The sequence below is a fragment of the Salmo trutta genome, chromosome 1 (genome assembly GCF_901001165.1).
Source record: "Salmo trutta chromosome 1, fSalTru1.1, whole genome shotgun sequence".
Lineage (NCBI taxonomy): Eukaryota > Metazoa > Chordata > Actinopteri > Salmoniformes > Salmonidae > Salmo > Salmo trutta.
The window spans coordinates 74194832-74212111 of record NC_042957.1 but is presented as its reverse complement, the minus strand read 5'-3'; the positions used below and the strand labels follow the sequence as shown (position 1 = coordinate 74212111).

At 42.8% G+C, this 17280-nt stretch overlaps 1 protein-coding gene across 1 annotated transcript; it reads left to right on the top strand.

Moving 5' to 3' along the window:
* Window positions 1–1621: 1621 nt before the first annotated feature.
* Window positions 1622–9141, top strand: LOC115198676 (5-hydroxytryptamine receptor 3E-like). The gene is made up of 2 exons (XM_029760863.1): window positions 1622–1820; window positions 8906–9141. The coding sequence occupies exons 1-2, from the start codon at window positions 1622–1624 to the stop codon at window positions 9139–9141; spliced, it is 435 nt and encodes a 144-aa protein (XP_029616723.1).
* Window positions 9142–17280: the final 8139 nt, after the last annotated feature.

Genomic DNA, 17280 nt, shown 5'->3' with positions numbered 1-17280 from the left:
TACAGAGATGACCAGTTTACAGAGTAGTATAGAGTGCATTGATGGCAAGTCTGATGGCAGAATGGTGAAGAACATCTAGCCACTCGAGAGCACCCTTACCTGCCGATCTATATCTCCGTAATCTAGCATGGGTAGGATGGTCATCTGGATCAGGGTTAGTTTGGCAGCTGGGGTGAAAGAGTGATTACGATAGAAGAAACCAAGTCTAGATTTAACTTTAGCCTGCAGCTTTGATATGTGCTGAGAGAAGGACAGTGTACCGTCTAGCCATATTCCCAAGTGCTTGTATGAGGTGACTATTGTAACGGTTTTGACTTGAGGTTATAATTTATAGGGGTGCCAGGTAGGTTGTGCCTACCAGAGAAAATATTAGTTTCTCCTTTTAGTTTGATAGGGAATGAGTCCCATCTGGTCCGTCAAGTCTACACCAATAAAGGACTCATGTAAATGTCAGGATGGAAATACACTTTTCATGAACCCTTAAAACAATGGAAATAACTTCAAAACAACTGTATTCTTTTGCGTGGATGTATTAACAACATAAATGATCACACACAACAATGAGCTTTAAACAGCTCTGGTTCCTCCATAAATGTCCTGTACCTCGGGCCTAAAAAGAGTCCAGCCCACTAAACACGTTCAGGGAACTCAAGTGACCTTAGTCATGCAATGGTTGTCCATCATACAGTGTAGCGTAAACCCAGTGTCAATCATACAATGAAAAGAACATATTTTACCACACATTTCAATAAATCCTCAACTACAACTAACTACATAAATCATCACAGTATACATCACCCCAAAACAAATGAAATACCGTATACAAAAAAAGTTGTAGTCAGTCAGAGAAGCCAATCAGCCGACAGATCTCCAGCGGAGAAAGGCCACGAAAGCCAACGGAGAGGTGTGTCCACGGATGCAAAGAGTGGATCCGATCCTGGGTAGATTTTCTATTAGGCTACACAAAGCACACTTTTACAGCAACACAACAAACGGAAGAGAGATGCTTCAGAACTGAGGGTCGAACACATCCTCATTCATGTTTCCATCACAACTCCACTTTTGCCCAGCTGATGCTGGCTATTTAATTGGGAATTAAAGGGGAAGCGCCCTATTGGAAGGAGAAGCACTAATTAATTGGGAATTAAAGGAAAAGCGCTCGATTGGAAGGAGAAGCACTGAGACGGTTCAGGAAAATTCAGGGCCGTCACACTATCTCAAGCTCTAACCCCTAGAGGGAGTAATCACACCTGTGGGGAGAGGGGCATTATTCTTACCAAACCACATGACCTTTGTTTTGGAGGTGTTCAGAACAAGGCTAAGGGTAGAGAAATCTTGCTGGACACTAAGAAAGCTTTGTTGTAGAGCATTTAACACAAACTCCGGGGAGGGGCCAGCTGAGTATAAGACTATCATCTGCATATAAATGGATGAGAGAGCTTCCTACTGCCTGAGCTGTGTTGTTGATGTAAATTGAGAAGAGCGTGGGGCCTAGGATTGAGACTTGGGGTACTCCCTTGGTGACAGGCAGTAGCTGAGACAGCAGATTTTCTGACTTTAAACACTGCACTCTGAGGTAGTTAGCGGGCTTACCTGTCTGTCTTCACAGGTGTTGCTGAAAATGTGGTCCGAAAACCCGTTTCTGTCCCTGGTCCTGCCCAGTATAGTAATCATCTTGACTGATGTGGGCAGCTTCGCCCTGCCACTGGGAGAGAGCAAGCACATCCCCTTCAAGGTTAAACTGGTTCTCAGCGTCATCATGTTCCTCAACATCCTCAAGGACCTTCTGCCCGGAGGAGGCCAGTGCAGCCCCATCATCGGTGAGTGTCCTGTGTGTAATGCACAAGAATGAAACAGCATTTTGTTATAAACGGTGTGTATGTATCGGAGTTATAGAGCGACTGCGCCAAAAAACGAATATTTCCTTTTGTAAACGTCCAGTCAGAAACATTTATTCTATTGTAAAAATTGACTACAAAGTGTAAAAAGGAAACATTTTGTCATAAAATCAGCCTCTTCCAAAACCGAGTTTGGTACCTAAGTGTGTCAGAGTAAATTAAGGTTGGGCTTGGATTCCAATCATGTCATCAATTCATGCCTCCTTTTGCCCCGGTGGCACCGTGTTTGTGGAAGATTGGGCAAGTTTGTTTTGCATGGCCCGGTGCCCCTGGTGGGTGGAGATTTCTCCAATGTGGTCCTGTGTAGCTCAGTTGGTAGAGCATGGTGCTTGCAATGCCAGGTTTGTGGGTTCGATTCCCATGCGGGGACCAATATGGAGAAAAAAAATCTGAAAATGTATGAACTCATTACTGTAAATTGCTCTGGATAAGAGCATCTACTAAGAATGTAAAGTGCAATTGACTAGTAGGAAATGAACCAATGAAATGGTCGAAAAGGAGCAAATCCCGCCCACCTGGGGAACTAGGCCAAGTCAAATTACTCATATTTCCTCATGCACTGAGAAAGTCTCCTTCAGACAATACGGTGTAGATGGGAGGTCTGCCACATATTATTTTTGGCAGGAGCTTGATGTGCAATGCACATTGATCGCGAAATACTCTAGTGAAAATGGGCTTCCATAAAGTTGTTCAATCTTGGGCAGGATATGGATTAACTGTTACATTTACGTCATTTAGCAGACGCTCTTATCCAAAGCGACTTAAAATTGGTGCATTCGCCTTATGATATCCAGTGGAACAACCACTTTACAATAGTACATCTCTTTCTTTTTTGGGGGGGGAGGGTTAGAAGGATTACTTTATCCTATCCCAGGTATTCCTTAAAAAGGTGGGGTTTCAGGTGTCTCCGGAAGGTGGTGATTGACTCCGCTGTCCTGGCGTCGTGAGGGAGCTTGTTCCACCATTGGGGTGCCAGAGCAGCGAACAGTTTTGACTGGGCTGAGCGGGAACTGTGCTTCCGCAGAGGTAGGGAGGCGAGCAGGCCAGAGGTGGATGAACGCAGTGCCCTTGTTTGGGTGTAGGGCCTGATCAGAGCCTGAAGGTACGGAGGTGCCGTTCCCCTCACAGCTCCGTAGGCAAGCATCATGGTCTTGAAACAGATGCGAGCTTCAACTGGAAGCCAGTGGAGTGTGCGGAGGAGCGGGGTGACGTGAGAGAACTTGGAAAGGTTGAACACCAGACGGGCTGTGGCGTTCTGGATGAGTTGTAGGGGTTTAATGGCACAGGCAGGGAGCCCCGCCAACAGCGAATTGCAGTAATCCAGACGGGAGATGACAAGTGCCTGGATTAGGACCTGCGCCGCTTCCTGTGTAAGGCAGGGTCGTACTCTGCGAATGTTGTAGAGCATGAACCTACAGGATCGGGTCACTGCCTTGATGTTAGCGGAGAATGACAGGGTGTTGTCCAGGGTCACGCCAAGGTTCTTAGCACTCTGGGAGGAGGACACAATGGAGTTGTCAACCGTGATGGCAAGATCATGGAACGGGCAGTCCTTCCCCGGGAGGAAGAGCAGCTCCATCTTGTCGAGGTTCAGCTTGAGGTGGTGATCCGTCATCCACACTTATATGTCTGCCAGACATGCAGAGATGCGATTCGCCACCTGGTTATTAGAAGGGGGAAAGGAGAAGATTAATTGTGTGTCGTCTGCGTAGCAATGATAGGAGAGACCATGTGAGGATATGACAGAGCCAAGTGACTTGGTGTATAGCGAGAATAGGAGAGGGCCTAGAACTGAGCCCTGGGGGACACCAGTGGTGAGAGCACGTGGTGCGGAGATGGATTCTCGCCACGCCACCTGGTAGGAGCGACCTGTCAGGTAGGACGTAATCCAAGAGTGAGCCGCGCCGGAGATGCCCAACTCGGGAGAGGGTGGAAAGGAGGACCTGATGGTTCACAGTATCAAAGGCAGCAGATAGGTCTAGAAGGATGAGAGCAGAGGAGAGAGAGTTAGCTTTAGCAGTGCAGAGAGCCTCCGTGACACAGAAGAGCAGTCTCAGTTGAATGACCGGTCTTGAAACCTGACTGATTTGGATCAAGAAGGTCATTCTGAGAGAGATAGCAAGAGAGCAGGCCAAGGACGGCACTCTCAAGAGTTTTGGAGAGAAAAGAAACAAGGGATACTGGTCTGTAGTTGTTGACATCGGAGGGATCGAGTGTAGGTTTTTTGAGAAGGGGTGCAACTCTCGCTCTCTTGAAGACGGAAGGGACATAGCCAGCAGTCAAGGATGAGTTGATGAGCGAGGTGAGGTAAGGGAGAAGGTCTCCGGAAATGGTCTGGAGAAGAGAGGAGGGGATAGGGTCAAGCGGGCAGGTTGTTGGGCGGCCGGCCGTCACAAGTCGCAACATTTCATCTGGAGAGAGAGGGGAGAAAGAGGTCAAAGCATAGAATAGGGCAATGTGAGCAGGACTAGCGGTGTCGTTTGACTTAACAAACGAGGATCGGATGTCGTCAACCTTCTTTTCAAAATGGTTGACGAAGTCATCCGTCGAGAGGGAGGGGGGAAGGGGAGGAAGATTCAGGAGGGAGGAGAAGGTGGCAAAGAGCTTCCTAGGGTTAGAGGCAGATGCTTGGAATTTAGAGTGGTAGAAAGGGGCTTTAGCAGCAGAAACAGAGGAAGAAAATGTAGAGAGGAGGGAGTGAAAAGATGCCAGGTCCGCAGGGAAGCTAGTTTTCCTCCATTTCCACTCGGCTGCTCGGAGCCCTGTTCTGTGAGCTCGCAATGAGTCGTCAAGCCACGGAGCAGGAGGGGAGGACCGAGCCGGCCGGGAGGATAGGGGACATAGAGTCAAAGGATGCAGAAAGGGAGGAGAGGAGGGTTGAGGAGGCAGAATCAGGAGATTGGTTGGAGAAGGATTGAGCGGAGGGAAGAGATGATAGGATGGAAGAGGAGAGAGTTGCAGGAGAGAGAGAGGGCGAAGGTTGCGACGGCGCAATACCATCTGAGTAGGGGCAGAATGAGTAGTGTTGGAGGAGAGCGAGAGGGAAAAGGATACAAGGTAGTGGTCGGAGACTTGGAGGGGAGTTGCAGTGAGATTAGTAGAAGAACAGCATCTAGTAAAGATGAGGTCAAGTGTATTGCCTGCCTTGTGAGTAAGGGGGACGGTGAGAGGGTGAGGTCAAAAGAGCAGAGGAGTGGAAAGAAGGAGGCAGAGAGAAATGAGTCAAAGGTATACGTAGGGAGGTTAAAGTCACCCAGAATTGTGAGGGGTGAGCCATCCTCAGGAAAGGAACTTATCAAGGCGTCAAGCTCATTGATGAACTCTCCAAGGGAACCTGGAGGGCGATAAATGATAAGGATGTTAAGCTTGAATGGGCTAGTGACTGTGACAGCATGGAATTCAAAGGAGGAGATAGACAGATGGGTCAGGGGAGAAAGAGAGAATGTCCACTTGGGAGAGATGAGGATTCCAGTGCCACCACCCCGCTGACCAGATGCTCTCGGGGTATGCGAGAACACGTGGTCAGACGAGGAGAGAGCAGTAGGAGTAGCAGTGTTTTCTGTGGTAATCCATGTTTCCGTCAGCGCCAAGATGTCGAGGGACTGGAGGGTAGCATAGGCTGAGATGAACTCTGCCTTGTTGGCCGCAGACCGGCAGTTCCAGAGGCTGCCTGAGACCTGGAACTCCACGTGGGTCGTGGGCGCTGGGACCACCAGGTTAGAGTGGCAGCGGCCATGCGGTGTGAAGCGTTTGTGTGGCCTGTGCAGAGAGGAGAGAACATGGATAGACAGACACATAGTTGAGAGGCTACGCTAATGCAAAGGAGATTGGAATGAAAATTAACTAAACAACTGGGGAAGCGAGAGAGCAGGGCCTCCCTCACTAACCATTCACTGAAACACTCAAATATAACTTTTCCAACTTCCACTTTAGAAATTATAATTGATGTAAACTACAGTGGTTCAATGTTTCCAGGAATAGGCTCAAACTTAGTTTATTCAGCTAGATAACTTGGTACAGTATTCTTCCGTGAAACCCACCCAGTGCACCGTATCCTATGACGTCGTAGCTAACTAGCATCCAATAACACACGGTTAGCACCAATACAACAAACTACCAATGGATCATTCGTGTCCGTGTCTAGTTCCTTTCATAACGCAGAAGTAATTAAACGTTGGCTGCTAACACAAAGACAGTCCTTCTAGCTACACGAGTGGACTACACAACTCGAAAGTTCAGAAAGTTAAGCTTACGTTGCAAAAATCTTATTAACTAAAAATGATACAGTACTGCTAGCTGGTAGAGTTGGCTAGCTAGCAGTGGCTGTTACGTCTCATGCTAGCTACTACTTCTGTGGGCTGTCAACCCTCAAACCCGAGACTGCCTGGTGTTGTTGGTGACTTGTGGTGAGTTGGTTACACTAGCAAGCAAAGTTAGCTAGCTACATTATTTGATAATGCTAATGAGCCAGGCTAGCTATGACACTGATGTAACTAACAGTTATCTAAATACAAAGCTAACATTAGCAAGCTAGCTAACAGCTTTTTTAATGGCAAGATCAAGGGATCTTGATTAGCTATCAGGCCAGATCTTGCTAACTGTAGCCTATTCATCGCCATTTCAGGTTTGCTAGGATGTAGCCAGCTTGCTTTCAATAATCTTTCAATTCCAACTGGCAAGCCAAAAGATCCCTGCTAGTTAACATTAGCGAATGTTAGCTAGCTAGCTAACTAACTATACCTAATTTCAAGTCAGATTTGCAAATTAAGCAGCTAGCAAGCTAGAAAAACAGGCAAAATTAATGAGATTTTACTGAGTTAGTTTAAATAAGGAAATCGGTCAATTGAAATAAATTCATTAGGCCCTAATCTATGGATTTTACATGACTGGGAATACAGATATGCATCTGTTGGTCACAGATACTCTTTTGTTTTTTAAAGGTATGGATGTGGATCAGAAAACCAGTCAGTATCTGGTGTGACCACTATTTGCCTCATGCAGTGCGACACTCCTTCATAGAGTTGACCAGGCTGTTGATTGTGGCCTGTGGAATGTTGTCCCACTCTTCAATAGTTGTGCAAAGTTGCTGGATATTGTCGGGGACTGGAACATGCTGTTGGAACACATGTTGATCCAGAGCATCCCAAACATGCTCAATCGGTGACATGTCTGGTGAGTATGCAGGCCATGGAAGAACTGGGAAATGTTCAGCTTCAGGAATTGAGTACAGTACAGATTCTTGCGACATGGGGCAGTGCATTATCATTCTGAAACATGGTGATGGCGGCAGATCAATGGCACGACAATGGGCCTCAGGATCTCGTCACGGTAACTCTGATTTCAAATTACCATCGATAAAATGCAATTGTGTTTGTCTGTAGCTTATGACTGCCCATACCATAACCCCACCTCCACCATGGGGCACTCTGTTCACAAAGTTACACAACGCCAAACATGCTGTCTGCCATCTGCCCGGTACAGCTGAAACCAGGATTAATCCATGAAGAGCACACTTCTCCAGCGTGCCAGTGGCCATCGAAAGTATAGGATTTGCCCTATGAAGTTGGTTACGACGCCAGTCAGTTTAAGACCCTGGTAAAGACAACGAGCGTGCAGATGCGTTTCCCTGAGATGGTTTCTGACAGCTTGTGCAGAAATTCTTCGGTTGTGCAAACCCACAGTTTCATCAGCTGTCCGGGTGGCTCGTCTCAGACCATTATGGGATCAGCCATCTTGCTTCAGGGTGAGATGTGGCGATATGCTGATATCGACAGTATCTAATGACGTTATGTCAAGTTCATAAACGCACTGCCAGACATGCACAGTACAACCTGTGATGTTCTATACTGAACAAAAATATAAACGCAACATGTAAAGTGTTGGTCCCATGTTTCATGAGCTAAAGTAAAAGATCCCAGAAACGTTCCATACGCACAAAAAGCTTATTTCTCTCAAATTTTATGCACACATTTGTTTACATCCTTGTTAGTGAACATTTCTCCTTTGCCAAGATAATCCATCCACCTAACAGGTGTGGCATATAAAGAAGCTGATTAAACATAATTCCACAGGTGCACCTTGTGCTGGGGACAAAAGTCCACTCTAAAATGTGCAGTTTTGTCACAAAACACTGTGTTGTAGGACCGCTGAGCTGATTGAAGACCGCGGGCATTCAACTCGCAGTAGTTGATATCGTTTCCACAGTAACATGTATTTACATCACATGAAGAAACTTTAAAACTAAGTTCCAAGGTACTTTCGCAGCAGGATTTTGTAGAACGAGTATCACATGAAGCATTCCAGACAATGGTTCTTGGCATACTTTTGATTTGACAGAGAAATATATGCTAGCCTAAGGTTAGATAGGCTAGCCAGCTCCCCCCAGTTTGGCTAAACATATGGTCAATAAGAGTTTCTATTCACCTCTTTTCTACTTTTTAGCCTACACACATAACTGAATTAGATGACCATCTTGAGATGGCGAGTCACTCAGGTGGGGTGAAGTCCTCAACTTAAAAACTTCTCTCCATAGCAAAGCTAGCTTGCTGTCACTACACTAACGTTACTTCCCTGTTTTGTTATTGAATGGCAAAGACACACCCAGGAAACACCCACATCAAACCACAACCCAAAGACAACTTTTGTTTGGCTTCAGTCATGACCGCTAGCATTTCTTAATGAGACAAATCTAAAACGAGGACAAATCAGGAAGTTCAGCCGCCCTTTAAGAATGTGCAGAAAGCTCACTCCACAGCTAACTTGAAATGTTGCCAAGGGAGCTATCAAATTGGATATTTTTCTATAGCTCAATTGTTTGGTACGTTGTCAAGGAGGACGGCTGATGTGTGTTTGCGAACAGACTTTCACTATTTCCAGCCCAGTATGTTACAGGACAGTAAAGGAAGCTATACTGTTAGCAGCACACTGATGTCGGTTTCATGTACACAGTACCTCTCTGCCACCATATAACACTCACACATTTCTCTCTCTCTCATTGTTCTCCATAGGAAAGCACTTCTGTTTCTGTTTGGTCATCCTGGTGTTGAGCACGTTGCAGTCTATGGTGCTCACACGTCTGGCTAAGTGTGGTACTCTCTGGCCCTGCAGCCTCTCCAAGTCCAAAGACTCACTGCTTAAAGACACAGACAATGAAGAGGGTAAACTTTTTAATTCTTCTGTTATCCACAGAGCAAAATATATTTTTATGGTTGCCAAAGAAGACGTTAACAAACCTCCTTTTTAGGGCTGTCAGAGTTAATCAGTTAACTCAAGTTAACATTTTTATACTTTAGTCCACAATATTTTTTTATTTACTCTTAATCGCATTGTCTGAGTGTTGAATACACTGAAAACATCCCAAATACATAATCTATACCGCAAAAATCTACAATACCATGTAAAAACAAGTTGACATTGAGATGAAATAAAATGTCCTTTCTCAATTGACCTAATTTTTACTAACTGTTACAATAGACAGAATCAAGACGTCAATATTGTTAATGTTTCTTTGTATGAAAAATCATAAAATTACATCTCACTTTGGAATGTATTTTCCCCCCCAGTTAATTGTTTGACAGCCCTAGTCTTTATGCAACCATTTGTAACCTGACCATGATGTCTAATGACTTTATTGCAACCAGTCTACATTAAGGGGGTACCCCATTAAAATATATGCTTATAGGGGGAATTTAAACCATTTACTGACAGTGTTACTGTTTGAGATTTATTTTTTTTTTTTGCCATTTCCAATTTGTGGTCAAATATGACACCTGTTGGCACTTTTAGGGGGCGAAATAAATTGGCACTTTTAGGGTTAAAAAAAATTACATCACCATAAACAAGTTGAGGTATTTTGTTAATGCACAACCATTCTTACTCTTTAGCTGCAGTTAAATCATGCAGTTGACGTCTTTCCCAGCATATTTCTCGCATGTCCACAAAAATAATATGTTAATCATGTTATCCTTTTTTCTCTCATTTACTTTGTCTAGAATATTACTGTCATCAAACTGAATGCCTCAGAGGAAGAGAAGAACACACCCCTCCAGAAAGTGGTGCAGTTTCTCAACAAAATGGCTGCACAAGACCAGAAAAAAGTGAGACGCCATCGCTTTGCCAACGAAGTGGACTTGATCTGTTTCTATCTCACCGTCCTCATTGTTTACACATTCATCATTTCATTTTTCTCCTTTGGTTCTCGATGTGAGATCGACCATTTAGAATTCTGGCATTAAAATCTTTATTTGCTTTTAACAGTATTTAAATAAATATCAAGTATGTGTGTATTCTTCACTAGAGATTTAACTATTTATTTCAATGTTTGAAACTAGCCAGTCATATGTGGAATAATACATTTAGCAAATAGGACTCTAAATATACCTGCAAGCAGCAATGAACAGGTTTCAAAGGTTGACACAGGAGGTACAGTGCGGCCATAATGGGTACAGCAACAATCCTTTTTTCTCAAAAAACATTCAAGACTGATGTAATGAGCCTAAGTGGGGTGTTCATTGGATAAACTAATGATGCGTTGAACATATGTCTGAAAACAAACTAGTTGTCAGTTATTGTTGCCCGTGGTGTAAACATGCCTAACCAGTTTGCTAATGTAGCCTGTGGCAACGAGCTTCTGAGTCTAGCTTCATTTTAGTCAGTAGCTATCCTTCTAAATGCGGTGGTTACTGGATAAACTACCTATGAGTTGGTTGAACATATTTGGCTGAAAATGAACTAATAGCCCGTTGTTGTTGTCCATGGTGGAACTATCTAACCTGCCGGCTCCTGAAACCCCCATGAGCTCCTGAGTTTTGAAGCAGTCTGCTAGTGTCGTAAAATTAGCATTTAGCTAGCAAACTGAGCTGTTTTACAGGGTTGAAATGACTCAAACGCTCCAGCAAACCCTGCTCTGGGATAATATTAACGGGCTGTGGGAATATTACATTTGTCTTTTAATTGTGCAGGGATGCAAACTGGTGAGGGCCCAAAATGGTGACCATATTCTTTGGGGGGTGGAAACACACAAATGTTTGAAGTACCAGAAAATGTGCTTATTTTTAGACTAATATTGTCACGACACCAACATTTTATTAACAATGCGATACCAGGCCAAGTATCATGATACCACAGGGGAAATTAATTTGCATCCTGTTCACCCATCCCCATGGAAATCTGTTACTGTTTTCTATACGATTTGCACATGCTACACAAAAACCTGTCCCCGATATTCACACATCTACTCAATTTAACTTCACACTGTTTACTGTATAATAGAATAGGCTACTGCAGACAATGGCCGATTTGCTCATATCCAAAGGCCTTCCTGTAATTGGGCAGGAGGAATGTAGTATGGAATATAAATGTCTTTGTGGCAGTCAAGGGAAAACACTATGCATATATGCAACTCTTCAGATAACTTTACACACACACCCTCCCATTCACTTACTCCCTCTCTCACACAGAGCACTAGGCCTTTATTACTCCTGTTTGTGCAGAAAAAAAACATTTGTCAGCAGAGTGAGGAGAAAATCGTTACACATCTCACAGTACAAGAGCATTGCAGATTTTGTGCTGATCAAAATCAAACATTGGAACATCTGGGACGGCTCAAAAGACTGGATTGGTAGCCCTCAGATTGCGTTTCTGACCCGCTCACATTAAACGAACGTCAGTGATGGATGCGTGCCCCTGAGTAGGCAATGACTTGGGGATTTTCTCTATGACCTCAAAAACTTGTCTGGGACAGCTAAATCGGGGCAAAAATCGTAGTGTACACCTGGCTTTAGGCACCAAACCCCATAAAAATATAGATATTTGATTAAGGTAGAGCTTAGAATGAAATTGATTAGGAATATGCATCCTACCTTTGAAACACCTCTGCATATCTATCCCTTTCCCGTTCTTCCTGTGCCATCCACATTTCTGTAATGTGAACGATGATGAAGGCCAGTGATGAAGATGCGTCTAGCGACTTGCTGGTGCCGAGGCCCAGGGTGATGACTCAATCACGATTTATGGTATTGTTTGAATGACAGACCATCTGGGGGCTATTACAGGGGTCAAACACCTTATCAGTGGCAATCTGGATGAAAACACGTTCCCATGGAAGTCCTGGGGTCACTGATGCCAGGAGAGGTGTAAAGACTGATGAAACTTGAATCAACTAAATGAAGGTTTCTGTATGAAAATTGTCATGTTTGGATTGTTTCAAGAGTTCATAAAGGGCTATGGATTTTGATATGTTTTATAATACTATGCTGTTAAGACTTAAGATATTTTGTATTCTGTTTATCGTGAAGATTACTGGTATGTACCATTTGCTAATTGTATTCTTATTGCGGAATACATTGGATTACTTTCAAATAGATACAAACCGTAGTCCTCACATTTCTGAGTAATATTCCTTGAATTATTATTTGGTGGAATGTCTAATGGTAAATGTTATTCACAATATATATAGCATATATGCTGTCTCTCTAACTGTGTCTCTCTTAGCTAAGGTTAACTCAATAATTTAATGCTAGGACATTAGCTCCTTGTTCCTTAGCCTCTTAATGATTGTATAATGGTAAACCTACAGACGTGCATCTTATAGTATTCAGAGTGGTGACACAAGGCTTGCAACCTTGGCAATTCCCACTAGTTATGATTATGGGCCCATAGTGTTCACATGATAATGGAGTCAGATGGTATATCATAGTAGGGTCATAGATCCCTACACTCATTCTGTCATCCTCAGACGAAGTGAATTTTCACAATTCTACATTATCAGGTTGTTAGCTAGCTCGGTAACATGACTAAACAACCCACTGGGCAAAAACTGGTTGAATCAATGTTGTTTCCATGTCATTTGAACCCCCCCAAAAATCTATCTAATGACATTGAATCAACATGGAAAACTGATTGGATTAGCAGAAAGTCATCAACATTAGGGCATTTCATCTTTTTTTTCACCCAACTCTTAAACCAAATCCAATGACGTGGTGACATTTGTTGTTGAATTCATGTTAGTTGACAACTCAACCAATTTTAAATCAAAACTAAACGTTGAACTGACATCTGTGCCCAGTGGGAATGTTGTTTATTATCAAACCCAAAAAATAGCGACCCACAACATGGTTATATACAATGCGCGTAACAAGAATAACAAGTAACCTCTTAGAGAAAAGGGTTCCAAAAGGGTTCTTTGGCTATCCCCATAGGTGAACCCTTTTTGGTTCCAGGTAGAACCCCCTGTGGAAAGGGTTCTACATGGAACCCAAAAGGATTGTACCTGAAGCCAAAAGGGGTTCTTGAAAGGGTTATCCTATGGGGACAGCCGCAGAACCCTTTTTGGTTCTAGATAGCACCTTGTTTTTTAAGAGTGTAATATGGGGCACAACCTTTGAACGGTGTGTGCTACAGACACACGGTTTTCAGCAATGGAAAGGCGCAAGTATGATTGTGACGAAACTGTGCTCTGTTTGTCCTCTATGGCAGTCAGGGGTTGTGTAAACCCCTAATGAATACATGGAAAGGGGACTGTAGCTGTAGTATAGATGCAGTGTTAAGGCCTGATATTATCTCCTAACTAAGCAGGTTCTCAACCTTCCTGTTTCAAATTTAAGAGTCTTATCTGGTGAGAACACTTTAATTAAATATACCGGTGCTGTTGAGCGGAACAAACTATGACAGCGAGTAAGAGCCATGCCGACCATAACTTAATTAAAAAAAATGTCAAAAGCTGGAGAACTGCAGCACCCCAAACAATTCCTTCTCGTTTGAGTTTTCTGAGCAGAGACTGTGTGTATGTTTTTGTGTCCATCATAACATTCAATAATACATTAATTGCATTTCATCTTGCACCATGCAATCAATTACCAGTTCTAAACATGTATTTTTCATCTCAACAGTATATCTCAACTGCCTGCAGCATAATCTATTTTACAGTTGTTGGTTGGAGCAAGTCTCCAGAGCCACTGAGCCGGAGGAGTTTGTATTAAAGGCTCTGCATGGCCAATCAGACAGCTGCAGTGGTCGTACAGCACTTACTGCGATACGGCCTCCGCAGAAGTCAGAGCAGACATATAGTGGCTTGAAAAAGTATTCACCCCCTTGGCATTTTTTCCTATTTTGTTGCCTTACAACCTGGAATTAAAATAGATTTTTGGGGGGTTTGTATCATTTGATTTACACAACATGCCTACCACTTTGAAGATGCAAAATATTTTTTCTTGTTAAATAAACAAGAAAAAAACAGAACTTGAGCGTGCATAACTATTCACCCCTCCCCCCAAAGTCAATACTTTGTAGAGCCACCATTTGCAGCAATTACAGCTGCAAGTCTCTTGGGGTATGTCTCTATAAGCTTGGCTCATCTAGCCACTGGGATTTCTGCCCATTCTTTAAGGCAAAACTGCTCCAGCTCCTCAAGTTGGATGGCTTCCGCTGGTGTACAGCAATCTTTAAGTCATACCACAGATTCTCAATTGGATTGAGGTCTGGGCTTTGCAGGGCATTAATGCCCTCCTTGCCTGGTATGTGAGTTTTGGTGGGCGGCCCTCTCTTGGCAGGTTTGTTGTGGTGCCATATTCTTTCAATTTTTTAATAATGGATTTAATGGTGCTCCGTGGGATGTTCAAAGTTTCAGATATTTTTTTATAACCCAACCCTGATCTGTACTTCTCCAGAACTTTGTCCCTGACCTGTTTGGAGAGCTCCTTGGTCTTCATGGGGCTGCTTGCTTGGTGGTGCCCCTTGCTTAGTGGTGTTGCAGACTCTGGGGCCTTTCAGAACAGGTGTATATATACTGAGATCATGTGACAGATCATGTGACACTTAAATAAAGTCCACCTGTGTGCAATCTAACTAATTATGTGACTTCTGAAGGTAACTGGTTGCACCAGATCTTATTTAGGGGCTTCATAGCAAAGGGGTTGAATACATATGCACGCACTACTTTTCCGTTTTTATATATTTTTTTTTAAACGTTATTTTGTTAATTTCACTTCACCAATTTGGGCTATTTTGTGTATGTCCATTACATGAAATCCAAATAAAAAGAAATTTAAATTACAGGTTGTAATGCAACAAAATAGGAAAAACGCCAAGGGGGATGAATACTTTGCAAGGCACTGTACTTTTTACGCTTTGCAGAGCAGCGCTGTTATGAAGGGAGTTGTCAAAGAATTGAGTTTGTGTTTTTATACAGGACCTCCCCCACCTACCATCAACCAATCATGTCAATGCGGAGCTATACTGAGCCCCCAAAATCTAGACTACAGTTGACCACACATCTGTTGTGCAACACTTCCCCTTACTGGAGAAATAACAAATGTCTGTAGAAAACTGTTTTGTCGAAAAAATATTGTTGACAAAGAAATATACATAACAATACTCAGCTGCCAAAACAATCAATATTGTAGTGGTTTATTTTGATTATATGATATTAGTAGCTGATAATGAAATGTTAAGTTGTGTAAATGAAATGTTCTTCCAAGCTGTGCACACAAGAGTTAAGTGGCCATTTGCTGATTCTGAATGGATCATGCTGTATATGTTCACAATAAATAGCCAAGGAGACAAGCATGAGGACTAGTCTTTGTTGACACTGAATATCCGTTTGAATATTGGTTAGACTACAATTAGGCTGGAGGAAATGTTAACTAAATTGAGGTGAGTGTTGCTCATGATCATCTTGTGTAGTTGGCTCATATATTAGAACATTTTGTTATTTAGTTTAACAAGTGGATTATTTTGCTCTTCACTCCCAGTCGTTTAGTATCGCAGGCCTACTCCTGACCAAAAGACTGTGACTTCACTGACTTGTCTGATAATCAATCAATGTGATTTTGTTTCACTGAATCTCCGTCTGTATAGGCTATTTGGTTAAATGATTTCTGGTTGGGCAAATAAGTGGAGGTGGTATAGCTCATCTATTTGTTTGGTCATCTGTCACTGATCAGAAACATTTAGCGTGCAATGATGTAGTCTAAATCCAGAGTAGGCCTATTGTTTTGCTCGATCGCGTATACGCAACTCCAAAAACCCGCGGAGGTTGTGAAATATGAACACGAGACTCACACGCTTTTGAAAATAGGATTACTATTATTTTCTATCAGTATCATGATGAAGATAAGACCAGACACCAGCTCCCTAACAAAGTGGAGTGAGTATTGTTTAAAAATGGGCTCGGTTTAAAAATATCACTTTTTTTATATGATGGCGGTTCCACGTACTTTCCCGTGACACAAGTTGTGTGGGAAAAATACAAGTAGTATTTTATTCTGTTATATTCTTACTATAAAATATGTGTATGTTGACTGTGATCGGGTAGGTGTGTCTTGTCTGTTTAATGAACAAAATAACAAACTATTGATTTTATTTGGATGGCGCAGCCATGGCTGTACAGACCCGTAACATAGGTCTAATTAAACTCGAAATATGCTATTATGTTCTTTTTAAAATACTTTTTATTAGTCATGTTTCTTAGAACCTGCCTAAACAAATTAATAATATACATACAGTTGAAGTCGGAAGTTTACATACACCTTAGCCAAATACATTTAAACTCAGTTTTTCACAATTCCTGACATTTAATCCTAGTAAAAATTCCCTGTTTTAGGTCAGTGAGGATCACCAATTTATTTTAAGAACGTGAAATGTCAGAATAATAATAGAGAGAATGATTTATTTCAGTTTTTATTTCTTTCATCACATTTCCAGTGGGTCAGAAGTTTACATACACTCAATTAGTATTTGGTAGCATTGCCTTTAAATTGTTTAACTTGGGTCAAACGTTTCGGGTAGCCTTCCACAAGCTTCCCACAGTAAGGTGGGTGAATTTTGGCCCATTCCTCCTGACAGAGCTGGTGTAACTGAGTCAAGTTTGTAGGCCTCCTTGCTCGCACGTGCTTTTTCAGTTCTGCCCACAAATTTTCCATAGGATTGAGGTCAGGGCTTTGTGATGGCCACTCCAATACCTTGACTTTGTTGTCCTTAAGCCATTTTGCCACAACTTTGGAAGTATGCTTGGGGTCATTGTCCATTTGGAAGACCCATTTGCAACCAAGATTTAACTTCCTGACTGATGTCTTGAGATGTTCCTTCAATATATCCACAACATTTTCCTACTTCATGATGCCATCTATTTTGTGAAGTGCACCAGTCTCTCCTGCAGCAAAGCACCCCCACAACATGATGCAACCACCCCCATGCTTCACGGTTGGGATGGTGTTCTTCAGCTTGCAAGCCTCCAGTTTTTTCCTCCAAACATAACGATTGTCATTATATATTTTTGTTTCATCAAACCAGAGGACATTTCTCCAAAAAGTACGATCTTTGTCCCCATGTGCAGTTGCAAGCCGCAGTCTGGCTTTTTTATGGCGGATTTGGAGCAGTGGCTTCT